The sequence below is a fragment of the Dicentrarchus labrax genome, unplaced genomic scaffold (genome assembly GCF_905237075.1).
Source record: "Dicentrarchus labrax unplaced genomic scaffold, dlabrax2021, whole genome shotgun sequence".
Classification (NCBI taxonomy): domain Eukaryota; kingdom Metazoa; phylum Chordata; class Actinopteri; family Moronidae; genus Dicentrarchus; species Dicentrarchus labrax.
Window position 1 is genome coordinate 15,689,295 of NW_026136712.1, and position 18,224 is coordinate 15,707,518.

General features: G+C 38.9%; 1 protein-coding gene across 2 annotated transcripts; it reads right to left on the minus strand.

Moving 5' to 3' along the window:
• Positions 1 to 947: 947 nt before the first annotated feature.
• si:zfos-911d5.4 (uncharacterized) lies at positions 948 to 17,849 on the minus strand. Of its 2 annotated transcripts, none has more exons than XM_051418290.1 (7): positions 17,681 to 17,849; positions 17,148 to 17,278; positions 16,430 to 16,530; positions 15,311 to 15,459; positions 14,233 to 14,461; positions 13,464 to 13,684; positions 948 to 2,497 (listed from the first exon to the last, which is right to left on the minus strand). In XM_051418290.1, exons 2-7 carry the CDS (start codon positions 17,264 to 17,266, stop codon positions 2,330 to 2,332), a joined length of 987 nt encoding a protein of 328 aa, XP_051274250.1. In that variant the 5' UTR covers positions 17,267 to 17,278; positions 17,681 to 17,849; the 3' UTR covers positions 948 to 2,329. The 2 variants fall into 2 exon arrangements, with proteins under 2 accessions (XP_051274250.1, XP_051274249.1); XM_051418289.1 differs by lacking the exon at positions 17,681 to 17,849 and adding an exon at positions 17,501 to 17,664.
• Between the last annotated feature and the right edge of the window lie 375 nt (positions 17,850 to 18,224).

Below are 18,224 nucleotides of genomic sequence, written 5' to 3' on the forward strand. Positions count from 1 at the left end.
CATAATATGGTCAACTGAAATCCGGCATGTCAAACTGCGTCTGTGTTCAAGCAGATGAAAGGAAAAATAGTTATGTCCTCGAGTACTGACCCGTTTGAATACAGCACTGTGGTTTCCACCTGAATGACTGTGGCTGAGACAGTGGCTCGTTCCTTTGCTTGTCATTCGAGAGGGATCTGTCCTTCATGTCCAGGCTGCTCTATAGTTCCATGCCCTGCACAAAGGAAAGGTAAAACCAGTCGAACCTGACCTGACAACCACGGGGATTGTGCCGAATGGCCAGAGGTCAAAGTTGGACACATGGTCTTACAGCAGGGTCAAGACTTTTAGTTCTTCACTTCCTGGACGCACTGGTTCAACAACTCTGTCTGGACGTAAAAACATGTAACTTACAGGTGGTCAGAACAGCTGTGGGTTACATGATGGACATTTTTACTGCAAAGGAAGACTACATATTTACAGCTGATTCTATTGTGCTATAGATTGACCATAACTCGATATCCGGGAGGATTTCAATTTTAACAGAACCCTCATTGATTCAGTTTCCAGAGGAATTACAGGCTGGATCAGTTTACCTTGTTACCTTGTCACACTATGTTCTGGTCTGATCTCCATGTCCATTTCCGCTCAGCTTCCCCTCCCTCTCGCCACCACGCTGTCCAACAGAGCTCGCATTGTCCCTGTGGCCAGTCATCCATTCCTAATATCCAGTCTTTTACCGCGCTGGAGACGTGCTGCATGCTTTCAAAGGGCAGAGTGAGCTGTCGACGGATGCCCTCCATCTCCCAAAACAAGGCTTTGAAGAAACCTTGAGGCCCAGTAGTGACACATGACTTAGAATATTACAGATCATTTGCACCATGACGATCTGGAGGGCGCAATCAGGTGAAAGAAATTCTGGAGAGGCCGCCTTATTCTAAAAACTGTGTAAATCATTATGAGAAGCATTAACTCATCAAATCTTTTTATTATGAGACCAGATAGTACAAATACATGTAAACATAAAAACAGTTGCTGATACCATAACTAAAAACACACACCAATGAATAAAACAACCATGCTTAAATCATTCAACTGAGAAGTATGGTTAACAATCATGCTTCTGAAGTTGGCTTGATGCTGAAAGTGCTTAAAGTTTTTAAATAAATGGACAAAAATTGACAGAAAACTACAGTAAAACCTGCATGCACCCACCAATTAGAATTACATGTAGTAATTTCCTTCTCGTCCTAGATCATCTGATATTGTCAATATTCTTTATTGTGGAGCAGACAGTTGAGGACACTCTTTACGTTTAAATATGCAAAGACAGTAAATTCATCAAAACACTAAATTCAAGCAATGTTGACCAAGACCTGAAAACAACCAGAGTCTAAAAAATGTGCGCCCACAAATGCAAACAACACTTTGCTGTTTGTACAACTACCAATGATCTGACCCCCCCAGGTAAAACACTAAAGCAGACATTTGAAAAAGTGAGGAGCTTGAGTACAGTGTAATGTAATGATGTTTCAGGTAGAGAGATGCCATGCAAAGAGATACCATCAACACAGAGAGCTCCTTCTATTGCATTAGCTAAAGGCACTGATATCTTGATGGAAATAACTTCATTTCGGCCACTACCAGGCACAGTAAATACAATTGCTAGCTGTTAGCGCAGCTGTGCAAGACTGGTAACCGATGGAAAGTGACTCAGACACAGTTATGAATGGTGCTGGTGGCTGCGCCTGTGCGCTCTTGAATATGTTATCATCTCCTCTGTGCGGTGGAGCATATTAATAAAGCACCTTACAGTTACACCATCTAAACAGACTGTAAATCACCACCCATTAAACCCATAGAGGCAGTAACATGGCCCTCATCGTGCTAGGGGCCAGCAGTTTTTAACTGCCACAATTAACACATTAAACACTCCAATCCTGAACTGATGTGACCCAATCAGCTAACATAATGATTAATTAATGGCTAGTGTAAAGTGTGGGCCAGCCCTAGAAATTCAAAACAAGAGAAAGTTAATCAGGCTAATTGTCTGAAATCATCTTCATTAACATAACATTGCCACTGAGGATCAGAGAATCAGGGGAATTGGCAACTGGGCCTTTTCTTTCTTTCTTTTTTTGTTTTAGGATAAATGGTTAGTTAAAGACAGAACTTGTGTTGTAAGTACAATATAACAAAATACAAACACTGCATAGTAAAAGGCACTCTTTAAAAATGTCGTTAGATTTGAGCTAAATTTTTGTGTCTACATATGTAATTAAAAACACTTCCTTTCCCTGCAGCACCATGTTGTGATGGCTAACCTCTTTACTGACAGATACACACACTGTCACATGCTGAGTGTGATGCTGTGAATGGTGTTTGCTGGGATTTTGGCATCTGATTCCTCCCCGCTGATCCTGAAGATCACAAAGGTGTTGGAGGGGATGGTGGCGGTGGCGTTCAGCGATTTACCCAGCCAGCCCTGAGATCCACGCTTGTACATTTTAACAGTAACCTGCAGAGTGGGGCAGAGAGAAGTAAACAGGAAATAGAGATAATTCCGGTTATAAAGTGGCTAGAAAACAAGCCGCTGCTCTTGGATATTCAGGGCTTTTGCAGGGGTCGTGACCCAGACGGAGACCTGCTGACCTCTGGAGAGAGATAAGCAGGCACTCATGACTTTCACCATTGACCTCTACATGTACAAGCTGTTGCTTTGTCTGTGGGCTTGTAGACCTAAGAACAAGTATCAACCTATTGATTCTGGTTTGTTGAAAGAGGGGCTGGGTCCATTTCAACACAGAAAGTATAGATTGAATTTAGGAGGATCTATTAGGATAAATGGAATATAATATACATAACTACTTTCCATTAGTGTAAAATCTGTTTTTGTTACTTTTGAATGAGCCTTTTATATCTACAGAGACTGCAGGTCGCCTTTCCTAAATGCCACTAACTCCTACACAATGGACCTTTAAATGACTATATTTCAAATTTGTAGCAGGTAACTTCATAGAATTGCAGTCCTCGGAATGAAGTAGAAAAAACAGTCACATCTACCCTTGACGAACATCTTTTTATCGGCAAATAAACATAATATCATAATAATCCATGCAACAACTAGCAATTATCTTCATTACTGGTTAATTGGCTGATTAATTTCTCAATAAATGGATTAGTTGTTTTAGTCAACTGTTGTAAAATAGCAACTTCTAAGAGCCCAGAATTGCTTGTTCCATCCAGTCAAAAACAAAACCAGATATTCAACTGACTTTTTTGAGAGAAAAATGACAATGACAATGATGCTGATTCATTTTCTGTTGTTTAATCAACACACTTTTTCAGCCATGCTTATTTGGGGATCCATTCCAGTTTGTACTTTTCTACTTTACCAAATGTGTTACATTGTAAAACATATCAGTTTTCCTTTTATTGGAAGATAAAATTTGCAAAAAGAACCAATTAGTCATCCAGACATGGCCTTCAAAGAAATTTTTAAAAAAATCGGTCAAATTTTCCTTAACCCTGCAAAAATATTGTGCAACTCTTTTGGAACAGTAATCCAAACGGCAGTCTGAAACAGAATAAATATTAAATTAACCTTGTTTTCACCGGGAGCTTTTTTAATTCCCCTCCACATCTTGAATGGAGTCATACCTCTCTTGATTTTATGTAGGTTGTAGGGCATAATACGCTTTAACACTACATCAAAACTGCCTGTTATGTTTGAGCCTGACAATGAAAGCCTTAACTAGATTTAGACATGCAGGTAATTGAACCACATCCATTTCAAAAAGAATGCCTCGCTGCATCTCTTATTTGGCTGCATTTACAGGGGATAACAGAATATTACAGTGCCTTTTCACAGTTCCATTTTCTTTCACTTTAGCATTAGGCAATTTTTCAATTATTATTTTTTTTCCATGTTCTTTCATCCCCGGCTCTCCATAATGTCTGGGCCTTTTAGTTAATGGTAGCGACAGTCAGAGCCCAGTATATCGGCCCTTGTCCATTTTGCAGGTCATTGTGGAAGCCCAATAGGCCTTTTATTACGCCGACATCAAAAGGCAGATAAGCATTAGAGGTGGGGAAAATACCCTGCACTAGATATGTTCCCTCTTTCCTTTGTCTGCTATTGAAAGTGATCATTTTAATAGTGAAGAGGTTGGTGAGCTTTGGGGCTGATGGGAAGTGCGACACCCCTGACAGCCTACGAATATGAGCAAGTCGATAACACAACACGAGCGCACAGCACACCCTCAACACCTGCACACTCTTGCTGCTAACCTAATTATCTGCAACAAAGGCCACTGCGATTTCAGACACACATCTTTCCGCCATTTACTTACTTATTACTGTGCATTAAAACAGGCAGAAAGAGAGAAAAAAACGGAACAATTGTGTCTTATATTGCAGCCTTGGCCGAATGCCACATGGCTTGTATTACAATAGCATCAGACACTTCAGAACGAGTGAGTGTCTATTAATTTGGGATGCATGAAAAAATAGCTTCATGACAGCTGGTGGCAGAGAGGCACATAAACTAACACAAAGACATCAGACAGGAACTATTGTAACAAATCACAGCCAAATGTGATAGTTGGTAATCAGCAATTAACTAATTTAATGGAACTAAAGTTGAGTACTTCCATCTTTGTGGTGCTGCAGACATGCAGACACAATGCTGGCGCTAAGTAGAAAAACTATTCACTTCATATAGCAAGAGTAGCATGAGAGGCTATCGAACAAACATACTGCCCATTTGGGAAAGCATCCAAAGAGCATTTACCTCCGTTGAGGCTGCACAACCCTCTAATTAATAGAAAGTAATAGAAATAAAGCTCATTGGTTGATGACAGGACATGGTTTCTTTTGGTGAATATTCCTCAATCCTGTCTGAGAATATTAAGAATTTTAATTCATCCTGCTTCTATAGCATGCAGTAGAGAATAGGATGTATATCATTTGTTGCAATGTTTGACAAAGTATACATGTATCTATATGAGATGTCAAACGAATCAAATCAAAGCATCATTCAAGAGGCACAATGCGATTGGATTTTGCAGGATTACTTTAAGTTAATATGAGCATATGACAACTAATTAAAAAAGCAAATGTGCAAACTGCAGTAACTTCTTGTCACACCTGCCTACAACAATCTGGAAAAACAATATTGGAGAATGGTTGGGAATCAATAATAATATTTTCTTCCTCAAAAAATAGTATTGAAAAGGTACCAAGGAAGTTTGTAGGAGGACTGGTGAGTTGAGTATCCAATACCAACAGATTCACCCAGTAAAAAAACAGTAAAACCTACATTTACAGAAGTAAAAGTCCCTCACAGAACATAAAATGCTTCAAAAACAAAATCTTCAACATTTACCAAGCAGAAAAGCTACAGAGAAATACGGTATAATTTGAAAACCAAAAGAACCAAAACAAGTTTGATTAACTGTTGCATTGACAGGAAGGAAATATGCTGCCACCTATAGCATAAACTCAAAGAGGGGAGGTTTGTGTGGTCTAGACAAGCTGCCTGCCAAGTGTTGTTCAGAGGTGGTGTGTCAGGTACAGGAACTGTCACTACATGTTACCCTCTCAACCACTTGAGGCAAGTGTCTCAGGGTAAAGACGATACTGTTATCTAAATTACAGTAGAAGAACCAAGTGTAAAGGAGCAGCTAATGTAACAGAAAAACCATGTCATTCAAAGTGCAATCTCCATCAACACTTAAGACGGATGCTGCATATTACTGTTTCAACAGGCCAAGATGAACAGATCAATAGTTACTAAAAAATAATGTCTCACTTTTGACTGTAAATTGTCCAGAAGTGTGCAAGAACCATTACAAAGTCAAGCACAGACAGGCCTGAATGTGTGTTTATAACACAGGACCCTTGGGGCTAAGGTTGGGTGTCACACAAAGGGCTGAGAGCTCACCTAACGGTGTCTACCCCTGATCCGCCTCTCACTTTCTGTGTCGGGGGAGTCGTGTGAATGACATCACTCCTCAAATTTCAACTAGAAAAACTCCGTCTTCTTATTTACCGTCTGCTAATAGTCATAAATCCTGCCTCTGGTTCACTGTTCACCTTTTACCCTCTTAAACTCAAGACGACAGCTCGTTCTCCATCCAAGACATCTCCTTACAAATAGCTGATGGCAATCTCACTGGTTTCCTTATCCTCTACCTGTAGGGATGTTTATGGCACAGATTCTCATCCAGTTTAACAACAACTTACTTATAAAACTAATCAACTTGCATCATGGACTTCGCATTGTGACTACACACTGCAGATCATCTAATTGTTTAAGTCTAAATGCGATTATTACTGATGAAAGGTCCGACAGGTCTGACAAACGTGAATAATGTGAGGAACTGTGTAATTGGGTAGGGACGTGTCACCACCTGCGTGTATTGCCATTCACAAAGTTCAGATTCTTCCCCTGATAAAGTCAAAGAATCCCAGTGGGGTATCAGTCAGCAGGGGCTGTTACCTGGAGCCATGGGTGCAGTGTTTCAGGTGAACTCTGAGTGAGCGTAACGCCACACCAGCTTCAGACGACGGGCTCTTTGTTCCACGCCGTGTCTCACCAGACGCAGATGGGGAGGAACACTGACTAACACACCTCTGGCGCAACAAACATCTTTGTCGACGAGCCAAATGTGATGGAATCGGACCAAAAGTGGTTCGCTGTCATTTCGGTTGGATTTAACAAGGCAATTAGGTAAACGCTGTGTGGTTTGGCTCAATGGATGAATAAATTAACAACCAGCCGAGAGAGGTGTGAATCGCTGGATTATCAACAATTTGATGAAGTTTCGATTTTATAGGATTAGATCTGGAAACCAGATGTGTGTATTCATTGAATAAATATGCAATATGTGAAACTATTTAATGGAGAGCAGAATTATGTTTTTAAATTATTTTTAAATAAGAGGCAAAAAGTCAGGTTTCAGTTTTTTCACTAAATATTAGGATATGATAACAAACACTGAAAACATTTTCCATTGAATAGGGTTTTCAAACTAAAACTTTTTAATAGATCTTGAAATTCAATATCTTTTATAGAGAACAAAGGATAAATCAACCTTTTACCACCCACTGTACCAAACCATGGGCACTGGCACTATTTACAACTGTCAGACTGCATGCACTATGAAAAGTTACATGAATATGAACGTGTAAAATATGTATCAATAGATTACACTATTGAAGGAATCCCCCGTCGTAAAAAGAATAAAAAGGTACAACGCACAGCACTTCTACCTGAAACCAAACAATATGGTGTCTTCTAAGCAGTCAGGCAAACAATTCAACAAATCCTCAAAAACACAAGTCACAATGGACTAAGGATAAAAAATCTATTAGTTTTAATTGAGACTAACTAGTCGCAAAAAGAAGGTGAGTTTCCCCACCATTTTTAAAAAGGTATTCATTTATCTAGCCCACATTTAACTCAGCAGTTAATGATTGTTGTGGAAGTAGCTGTAATCGTAGTGACGTAGCAGTGGTAGTAATGATATTAATTTTCTGACAATGGTAGCAGTGCTTCATAGATTACTGAAACAAGAAAAATTTGGTTTGATTTCAACCTTTTAGCAGATCAATGTATTGAATTGCTATATTTATAACGGATTCATCAATGCAAAGAATGAATCTTTGCACTACTACCTGCTGAAATGAGGAGAGGCTGTTTTATTATCAATTAACCTGTAGACCATTTTTTTCAATTAACTGATTGTTTAGTGGATAAAATGTCAGAAAATAGTGGAAAATGCACATCACAAGCTCCCAGAACTCAAGGTGACATCTTCAAATTGCTTGTTTTGACCAATCAAACATCAAAAACCAACAGGTATTAAATTTACAATGATATGAGACAAAGAAAAAAAGGGAATCCTCACATTTGAGAATCTAGAACCAGCATTTCTCCTTGACAAAAGGTTAATTGGTAATCTAAATTGTTGTTGAATAATTGTCTGTTTATCAACTAATCAGCGCAAGAGGAGAATAAATGAACCCCCTGAATGGTATCAGTCCAATAACATCACAATTCAACGTCACAGCTGAACTCTTATGTGCTCCAGATGTGGACCATCCATTAAGATGCCTAAACTCTGGTTTGGTGACAGTACCGTCTATGTCAATAACTACATTTATCTAAAGTCATGAACGCAAAAGATGGCTTGTTAAGTTCTGAACAGCAACGTCTCTGCCTCCAACCAACCTGCCTCAGCTAACAGGAAGCCATTAGATTCTCGGCAATAACCATTTACATCCATTCACCCAGCTCTGACTTTATTTCCATCCACATAAGTGCATTTTCTGCGAGAGGTTCAAATATGAATCCCCCTCCTTTTTCTCCTCAATGGGTCTGGTTGTCTGGCTGACTTGAGAGGGCACAATCTATGACTGATTTAATTTGCTCTTTACAAACATCTCTAACAGCATTACCCCCAGAGCATACACTGACTGCCCCCATCTGACTCCATTAACTCCCAAATCAGGTTTAAAGACCATATTGATGCCGTCCGTTATTAAGGGTGATTATCAAAACAACAGACAATGGGGCAAAGTGTCTGTTAACTAGTTTATCCATAATTTCACATAACTATAACAGATGGCAGGGCTGTCAATTATATACTGTATCTGCTGCACACAGTGGCCACACACTGTCTGGATATGCAGCATATTAGGCTTCACATTAAAAGAACGATAGTCTGCTCACAGGTGGTCAGAGGAAATGGACCGAGCACACAGAATAAACTATGATATTAAATGTCAAACACAGACAAGCATCAGTTTGAGAAAACAGTGAGAACCTGTCAATTACCAGCTGGTGCTTTTCACTGAGGGTTTTGCTGTATGATAATAAAAAAAAAAAGAAAGTCACAGATAAAAAATTCTAATGTTGCCATTCAGTCCACTTCACCACCTTTATTCTCCTCAATTAACGAGAATGGCTTTTGAAACTGTAATTAAGTGTCTCTGCTCCACTCGCCCTCTTCATTATTCATGAATCCCTATTGATCATATCTTACTACCTATACTATGGGGATCACTGTAATATCCTGAATCCCCAAAACAAATAGCTGAGCTTACCGAGATAAAAATTAACATCTTGGCCAGTGACCAAAGAAAAGTTTCTGTTAGATACTAAATCCAGCATTTGATGCCAATTTGGATTATGTCAGGGAAATCATTAATAGGAAAAAATATTATATAAAGCATTTATGGTCTTATTAAATATGCCATTGCTAAAGTCTGGGTAATAATTTAATATTATCACTGTTTTAGTGGATTACGGCTGCAACTAACATTGCAACATGTAACATATTTTCATTACAGATTAATCTGCCAAATAATTAATCATTTAATAAAATGCCAGAAACAGTTCCCCAGAGCCCAAAGTTGCAAAACAGTTGAAAATAAGAAAGGGTTCATCTCAATTCTTTTTTGGTCTCACAATAAGTCCTTCGATCCGAAGAGCACCTGTTTTTTGATACCTGCTTTTGTGTGATAGCTCTCCGTAGCCCATAAATATTCAGTTTATTATTGTTTTTACAAAATTCTGTTACCTTAAATTATTAAAGTGATTATTACAAACAAAAAGTACTAAAAACCCATTTGATCTGTCTGTAAAGCATCACAACTGAACACATTCACTTGTTCATTGTACTGAATTTGATTATTTTATGAGATTTTTCATATAATTGTGCCATCATGATATACAACTAACTGATATCAAAGATATTCTTATTCAATATAAGCTAGGCCTCCTTTTTTTATATTTATTTTGCTGTTAATATAATGCATGCAGTATACAATGCAAGAGTACAAACATACAATATTAATGGGTATCACAGATACTGGTAGTCTTATCTACTGTGTGTCTTGCACAACCACAGCTCATTCCACATTCAAAGAAATTATTTTCTAATGAATATTAATGGCTTGGAGCTTTATTTTAAACATGTATTCAAATTTACTGAAACTCAATCTCCACCTGTGTTAAGTAGGAACGTGTAAAACATGAACTCTACCGGTTGATGTTTAACTAAATTAACAAAAGAGCGTTTGAAGAGCCCTTTAAAATGACTGGTATTGCATGCTGGGTGATGAATTTGGAGGAAACACATTGAGTCATCTTCAAATTGACAGATGCAGAATCTCTCCACGGGACTCTTCACTGTGGCTTAGTGCTCGAGTGAAAAAATAGATTTTACCAAGTTTAATCACACGCTATTACAAGGCAGCTTTTATCATTGCCTTCCACTGTGTAAGTGCTGGTGTCTTCACTAGTTCATTACAGACACTTGTGATTCTGCAGCACTCTTCTCATGTGTAATTGCATGGTTAGCTTTCCTCTGCAGCTTCCTACACACACTCTGGTGCAAATTATTTCCAATTCCAGTTTCCTTTCGAGAGCGATGCTGCAATTACAGAAATCTGAACATCCTGGTAATTTTCATCCTACGATTTTCATTTTTGTTGAAAAATGCTGTGCAACTAATAGAGCTTTCTTTCTGGAAAATTCCTCAGAAAAGTTTTCTTTGAAACTTTTCTTTAGTATGGAAATCATCCTTGCATTAAGTTTAGTTGGGTACTTGATGGACAGTGAACTCTATGGGTCTGACAATCTGATTAAATGCACTTTTGGTGAAACACCTTTGTTGATTTCTGTGATCAAAAAAACATCCACTGACAGGCAAGTACACAGGCATTCAGAGAAATTACTACTATGTTCACTTAGAATTTCTTGTTCTATATGAAGAGCAAATAATATTTCATATAGCATACATAATAATGCCATATTTGTGAATGATTATTAAAAATGATTTATAATCAATGGGTAGTGCACATATTTTCTTTAAATGGCAAAATACTTTTTTCCCTACATAAAAAGAGACCAAAAAGCCACAGTGGCTGCCAATATTATCTATTTAGGCAGCAGAATTCACAGGCTTTGTAAATGGCCAGCTCCTGGCCTTTTGTGTGCCTCCATTCATTATCACCACAAAGCGGTTGATGTCTCCCCTCTCTGCCTTTTCTGTGCTAAGCACCAGGCGCATCACCCTGTCCATTACAGGCCTGTGACGCGTGCAGCCTGGGAGATGGCCAAACAGAGAGGAATGTTAGTGTGGAGTTAAATTAACAAGCTGCATCTATGTGGAATCTGTAGAGCCAGTCAGAGAGACAAGATGTATCTCTGGTAACCAAGGTCTGATTATTTGTTAGCGGTGAATTTGCAGCTCTTCGCCTGCTGGTTTTGCTTCTATTAATCAGCTGACAGGCTGATGTAGTCAAGTTACGGTCCAAGGAACTCAATTGTTGTTTCTCAGCTATGCAATTAGTAGACACTCTATATGTTGAACGTGAGTAAGGAGACTTTTTAAACACAGGGGCTCCATTTCTACTCCTCCTGAATAAACATTATTATATAAACTGATACAAAGACCTCATGAAACAGTCAAATTTCAGAATAGGAGACGACATGAAGATGAACAACATAAGTAACCTGCACTTGAAATTATGACGTGAATAGATCTTCAGCTCTTTCTCTTTCTCCCTAACACACATGCACGCACACACTCCCGCACACACACACACGCCGTAATTACTCCTCAATCCATACAAATTGAATGAAGCCAGAACCGTGGTCTAAGAATATAGACCATAATTAATAAATTACAGCCACTCTACTCAATCATTCTCCACTTTGGGGACATATAGACATCTCATTCTCCTCAGAGTAATTGACTGAGCCCATAGAAAACACACCTAGTGCCATTTGCGGATGCATCTGGTGCCACTTCTTACAAACAAACAGACGCCTGAGTGAAACTGTGGGTCATATCACAGATCTTCTACCCTGTGTGTTTACAAGTAACAAATCAAAAGCATGCATTATTTCTGGGCTCTGAAAATACGCCTGGGGGAGCTATCAAGTTTCTTCGCCACCCCCAAGCTTCCCCTCGCAGCTGCTGCACACGAGCAAAGATCTTTTTTTTTTTCTAAAGACAGACTGGGTGACATGGAGTCTAAAGGAGTAAAATCTTAAATAGTTTTACTTGAGTTCATTGTTGGTAATTGCAGCTGAATGCTTAAAATCTAAAAAAGAGAAACAATATATAGGCCTATTGTATTTGAACATACTAAGTGAGGTAAAAGATACACCATAACAGAATATTAACCATATATTCTCCCAGTCACATTTTTTTGTGAATTATGGGGAGGGGGTTTGCCTCGCACTGCCTCCATTTGCAAACATTTCTTTGAAAATAATATATTTTGTTGTCGCTGTGTGTGTCCCCTTGGGCTAGAAAAAGGCCCACTGGAGACTGTCTAATGATTATAGGGTCATGTATCAAATACACAGCAGCTGGAGGCAAGAGGGGAGAGAGTACATACAGTCTGGATGTTGGGGGGTGGGCGAACTGAAGCCTGAGTGGAGTCTGTAAGGAAAGCCCAGAGTGTTTGGGTGCTAAGGGTGGGTGTGTGAAATCTGTAATGGATGCTGACCAGGGGTCATACTCACTGGACCTCAAGAGCTCTGACCTTTGTCTGCCTAACATTTACTTCATTGAACACATAACAAGCAGCACTGAAGCCCTGTTGCACAGGCAAAACTGATGATGCTTTTTATGTAAAAATGTCACCAAAAACAACTATCATTGTGTGTAAATATCATATTCACTCAGAATTACATTCATTACTAAAGTGACAGTTATGATTACCTTCCCTGTCACCTGGAGACACATCTAATTAATTAGCCAAATCCATTCATTTCCCTGGAATAAAATAAACAATAATAATCCAAAACCGATCTGAGAATGTGAATAAGCTCAAATGATGCTTTTAAGACTGTGCAATTGCCTTGATTCAATCAAGTGAGCTAATGAGTACTTCGCAGGCAGGCAGAATGACTTACGTCGATAAAAAACTGAAGAGTTAAAGCAGTAATTAACACAAGGAGTGTTCATGGAAAGGATCTGAGAGAGCACACTAAAGTGGCGGTAGGCTTAAAAAAACAATCCCTGTTCTGCTTTTTTTTCTGGAAAAAGAACGTGTTACTTCTAAACAAATAAAACCTGTAATTAGTTGGACTTTTTACAAAAATTTACACTGTCATGCAGTAAAAAAAATAGTAAAACCTGATAATTTCTTTAACTGAATACCAAATTGTATTGTTATCACTTAATCTGGTAATATACAGTAATATCCTGACATTTCTTAATTAAATATAGCCCTAATTGTTTTCAAATAACTGTAAAATATTTGTCATGCTCTGCACTCTACAGCCTCAATCAAACCTGTGTTATTCCAGTTCCCAGAACAAGAGGGAATTTATTGAAAATTGAGTGAGACAGCCATAAAGTACTACTGCCACCTGCTGGTCATCTGGTTGATTCAACTCTCATTTTACAGACTATCTCTGGTCCTGGTGGCTCATCAGAGGAGCTCAGTGGACTGACCTGAGGAGCGTGTCCCAGCAGGGCCCACAGCGAATCAGCCGACAGGGTCTTGACTCTGGAAAACTCGAGCGTGTCTGTCTCCTGTCGGTTGAGAGCAATGTACGGGCAGCCCTGGAAGTCTCCTTTTAGCTGCTCGCCACAGTGGAGCCGCACCAGATCCCACGTTCCCACACTCCTCAGGACCTCCCGCACTGACTCCATCTGCCTGTACGACAGATGACCTGCAGCCCAAAAACATATTAAAAAAAAGTTGACCTGGTAGCTTTTACTGTCAGAAGCCTGCTTAATTGAAACACATTATTAAAGCAGAATTTATTCAACCTATCGTTTTATATGGAAACAAGTGAAAAAATCGGATGGGGGCAGAGAGAGATGGGATAACATTCAACAAATGTCAGACCTGGGGTCCTTGGGATTCATGGTGCAGCGCCAAACTTATTGGCTGTTTCAGAATTCTTGAAATAAACCTCATTATCCTCAAATCATTATCATTAAACAAGACATAATAAGTCCGACCACTATGCTAGAATCAAGAAAAACCATACTGATGATTAACAATTCTTGAAAAAATTAACAATTAACAACATTCAAGTTTATATATTTTCTTTATATTAGTGCAGTACTCTGTTTCATTCAGCATTTTTGGAACAAGCTGATCTGGAAACAGGTTGAAACTTCTTACCTGTTTTAGGACTCAGTAATAAACACAAATATCACACCAAGATGGAAATTATTTCATAAATTTTATATATTTTAAAGTCCCTCTCACCAGACAGCCAGGAGGGAGTCAGTGCATCTGATATCCAGGCCATGTAGCCCTCCCTGAAAGATCGGAGGAAGTCATCTATCTGGCTATGGGAGACCAGCTCCCTCCTCTTCCTCAGTTCCTCATCCAGCTCGCAGTCTGGAGAGAGGAAGATTACCTTGGGGAAGAAGAGGTTTTGGCTCACAGACACCCCACTCCTCTTCAAGTGGCCACATAAGTTAGCGGTCTTGGTCTAGAGAAGAAGAATGCATCTCTCAGTTAGTTTTGGATTCATCATTTAGTCTATAAAATGTCAGGAAACAATGAAAATGGCCATCACTAGGACAATACAATTTCTATCCTGCAAAGTACAGAAAAAAAGTATTGTAGCAATGACCTATGTCTTGAAACAACTCAACTTATACTGATATAATAAAGAGAAAAGGTAGAAAATTATTAACTGACTATGGAATTGTTCATTAATTTATTATTCAAATCATTTAAACATTAGTTAAATCAATCCTGAGTGTTTATTAACCCAAAAAAGAGAAATTTGTCAGTGTTCACTTTCCAATTACTAAAAAGGACCCATTTAAGGAAATTATTCAACTTTATACTGGCGGTCGAGCTGTATCTGCTATGTGTGGATTAATGAAGTTAATATGTCCAATCCAAGCAGAACTATTTAAATAATGCAGTTGGTGTTTGCCATCAGACTCTTCTGTCAAGCTCCCAGTCCAAATTGAGCATCTATAGAGATGGAAATGAATGACTCCTAACAGACCCAGGCACATAAGGTGACAGCTGTGTTTAGGCACCTGCCTGCTTTTACCCCCCACCCCCCATGAACATAATTATGGCCTTTCAAATGAAGAGCAACCACTTGGGAAGTTTAGGAAGCACTGTTGTAGTGTTTGAAATTTCCATATAAATTGTTATGGTGACTCAGAATCTCTTAACCCGGCTGGAGTTTGGATGAAAACAATGTACTGGACAATTGATTGGACCTTGGACACAAGTGTGCCAGACAGTTTGACATTTAGGTTTTCATGATGGTATTTCAACTTTTCAGCTAAACGTGTCTTTTTTTTTTCTTTTTTACCATGATAGCTTTGAGGGGATCTTCAATCTGCTCAATGCAGGTATTGGTAAAGTTTTGGTCCTCTTCTTTCACTTGCACATGCCAGTTTTGGTTGTGAGCCGACACTGTGCCTCTCCAGGGTTTTACATCCATGCAGAAGATCCCCTGACCTTTATAAAAAGAGAAAAACATTACACCAAGTAAAGATGACAATAGCAGATATATTGTGATACATTTCCTGGACATTTATTTGAGAAACTATTTATAGATAAAATAACGGGATGGGAATTAGCATTGAAATGTATTAACTGACTCAAATACAGTGATATTTTAAAACAAATATCTCAATACATAAGGAAATATATAATGTAGTGATCACTAGTGGTGCTTTTGGAAGACTTTCATATAGTAGGAAAAGCACAGGTGTAAATAATAAAATCAATGATGGCTGAATTCTATTTAGCTGCTTCAGTCTCAGGGTCTTGGTATCGTACATGCTGACTCACTGTCACACTGTAATGGCTTAGTGGGACACTGGAATAGAACAGAGCTGTTACTAATGTTATTAATAACACATGTACTTTTCCTACATGATGTCATGATGACAAGACAAAATGTCTGCTGTTAGAATGCTGCTCACTTAAATGTAACACAGCCTTAAAGACCTGGAAAGTAAATGTACAATATATCTCAGTATTATAACCATATTATGATATTGTTACATTCTGAATCCTATACCACAATATCAGTATCATATTAGTTGTTTTCCTGGCTCTATCATGAAAAGCCATTTTAATCTAGATATCAACCAAGTGGAAACCTCTGTGGCTGGCAAATGAAGCCAACACCGAAGTGCCAAAAACTGACCTCAAAACGTCCACTTAAGGCTGGCTTCAGAAGTGAGTCAATCTCCATAAACACCCATATTAATTTGCTCAACTTTATAGCAGAAATAAACAGGCTAACAGCCTGATACAAAAAAAAAATTTTGTTCGGGAGCCGGCAGAGTCAGGACTGCCAAGATGGCAATGGCAATGGACATAGACGACCACACTGAACTTCACAACAGCTCTTCAGAAACCTATGGTTGACGTCACGGAGACTACGTCTGTTTTCAATGATACAGTCTAAGAGACCAACCTGTGAGGATAACAATGTTGATGTCATCTTTGGTGGTCTGAAACTGGTTGGGGATACGCAGATTGCAGTAAACATCTTCATTTCTCAGCCCGGTGAGTTTCCTACAGTAAAAGTACACAGACAATATAAAATATTAGGTTAAATTTTGTACACTTGCACTTCATGCATAAAAACAAAAGTTCAAGCTGCATTAACTTATTTTATTTTGGCCACTTGGGGGCAGTGGAACAAACTGCAAACACTACATTGAGATAATATCTAATAAAGTTGAATGTGTTGACAACAGTTGCCTATTTACACGTCCTGCAACATTATTTGGAGTGATGTTTCTGTCCATCCCATGAATGTAAAACCAATATCCACTCTCTTTCTAGCTCTATTTTAGTCTCTACCAACTCCTGAGGGAAATATCTCGCTCATTAGCTGCTTAATGCTCCACTCTGTTCACCAGCTAGTTGCTGACTTTGTCTGTCTGCTGTTTGGTGCTGTGCAGGAAGCATACAGCCATTTTATCAGAGCTTTTTTCAGTAAAAAACAGAAAACTGCATCCTGCAGCTGGAAACAAGGTTGATGAGAACAAAACAGCGGTGGATGTAAAATGCTTAAGATGCTTAAACTCTCCATACAGCTATGGGGAGCTGCATAACTGGGTTCTAAGTGTCTGTGGGTTTGTACAAAAATATAGATTAATGCAGCTTTAAGTTTACACAATCGTTACCTGACATGTTGTAAAACGTCAGGTAGTGTCAGTGTCTGATGTGGGCTTTGGCCTTGAGCACTTTCTGAAGCTTTGGAGCTGAGATGAAACTGGGTAAACAGGCTTCCAAGCTGAGGCATTCTAGTCTCAATCTGAAAAAATTAAAAATAAAACAGATTAACTGAGAAGGCAGTTTGGTTAACAGACAACACATACAGTGAAATAATGCAGCTTAAGGAAATTATTTGTATTCTAGCTTCAGATGCCAACATGGAGTTCTAGTCAAATCCAACATGTTTGTTCACTAGTTTAGCTAAATCCAACTTTTAGCTAAACAAATTAAACGGAAACCACTATTCCCATTGCTTCAGTACTTGTTGTGCTTTAAAGGCATCCTGGAAGCATGCTAAACTGCTACCCCCGGGACTTTACAGCTTTGTTGACAACACTTGAACGCTTGGACTTGAACTTCAGGACCCTGTGAAGAGAACAAAAGAGCAGAGACAGCACCGCGCGCTGAACTCACGCGAGCTCGAAAACAAAGCAATACATACTGTTGAAGTCTCGCGCGGTATAAAGAGCCTTTCAAGAGGAAGAAAATGAGGGAATTCAGCTCGACATTGTCCGGTCTCTCTTTCCAAATGCTGAGCAACGTAACTCTATCCAGGAAAGCTGTTTCACAATTTCACCGCACCCCCCCTCTCCCTCCTCAACCACCCTCCTCCTCCTCTCCAGCAGCACTTCCAGTGTTCCTAGAAGAAGTAAACAACAGACCACGTGCACCATGTGCAGCATCATATTTCGCCCACGCAGACACGACGTCAGGACACGTCACTCAACCCTGCAGTGTTTGCATGATGCATTCAGGGAGCGATTCCTGTTATTTTCATGTGATGCCTTGGACTGATAACCTGCCTTACAACGAGTGACAGAAGAAATATTATAACAGCACACTTGAAAAATATTATTTTATAAGTAAAAGTACGTATGGGAATTTGTGCACTGACATTTTTATTTAAGTAAATGTATTCTATGTATGTATTTGCAGTACAATTTACTCCAAAACATTAAACATTAACTGTAACATTAACATTAAAG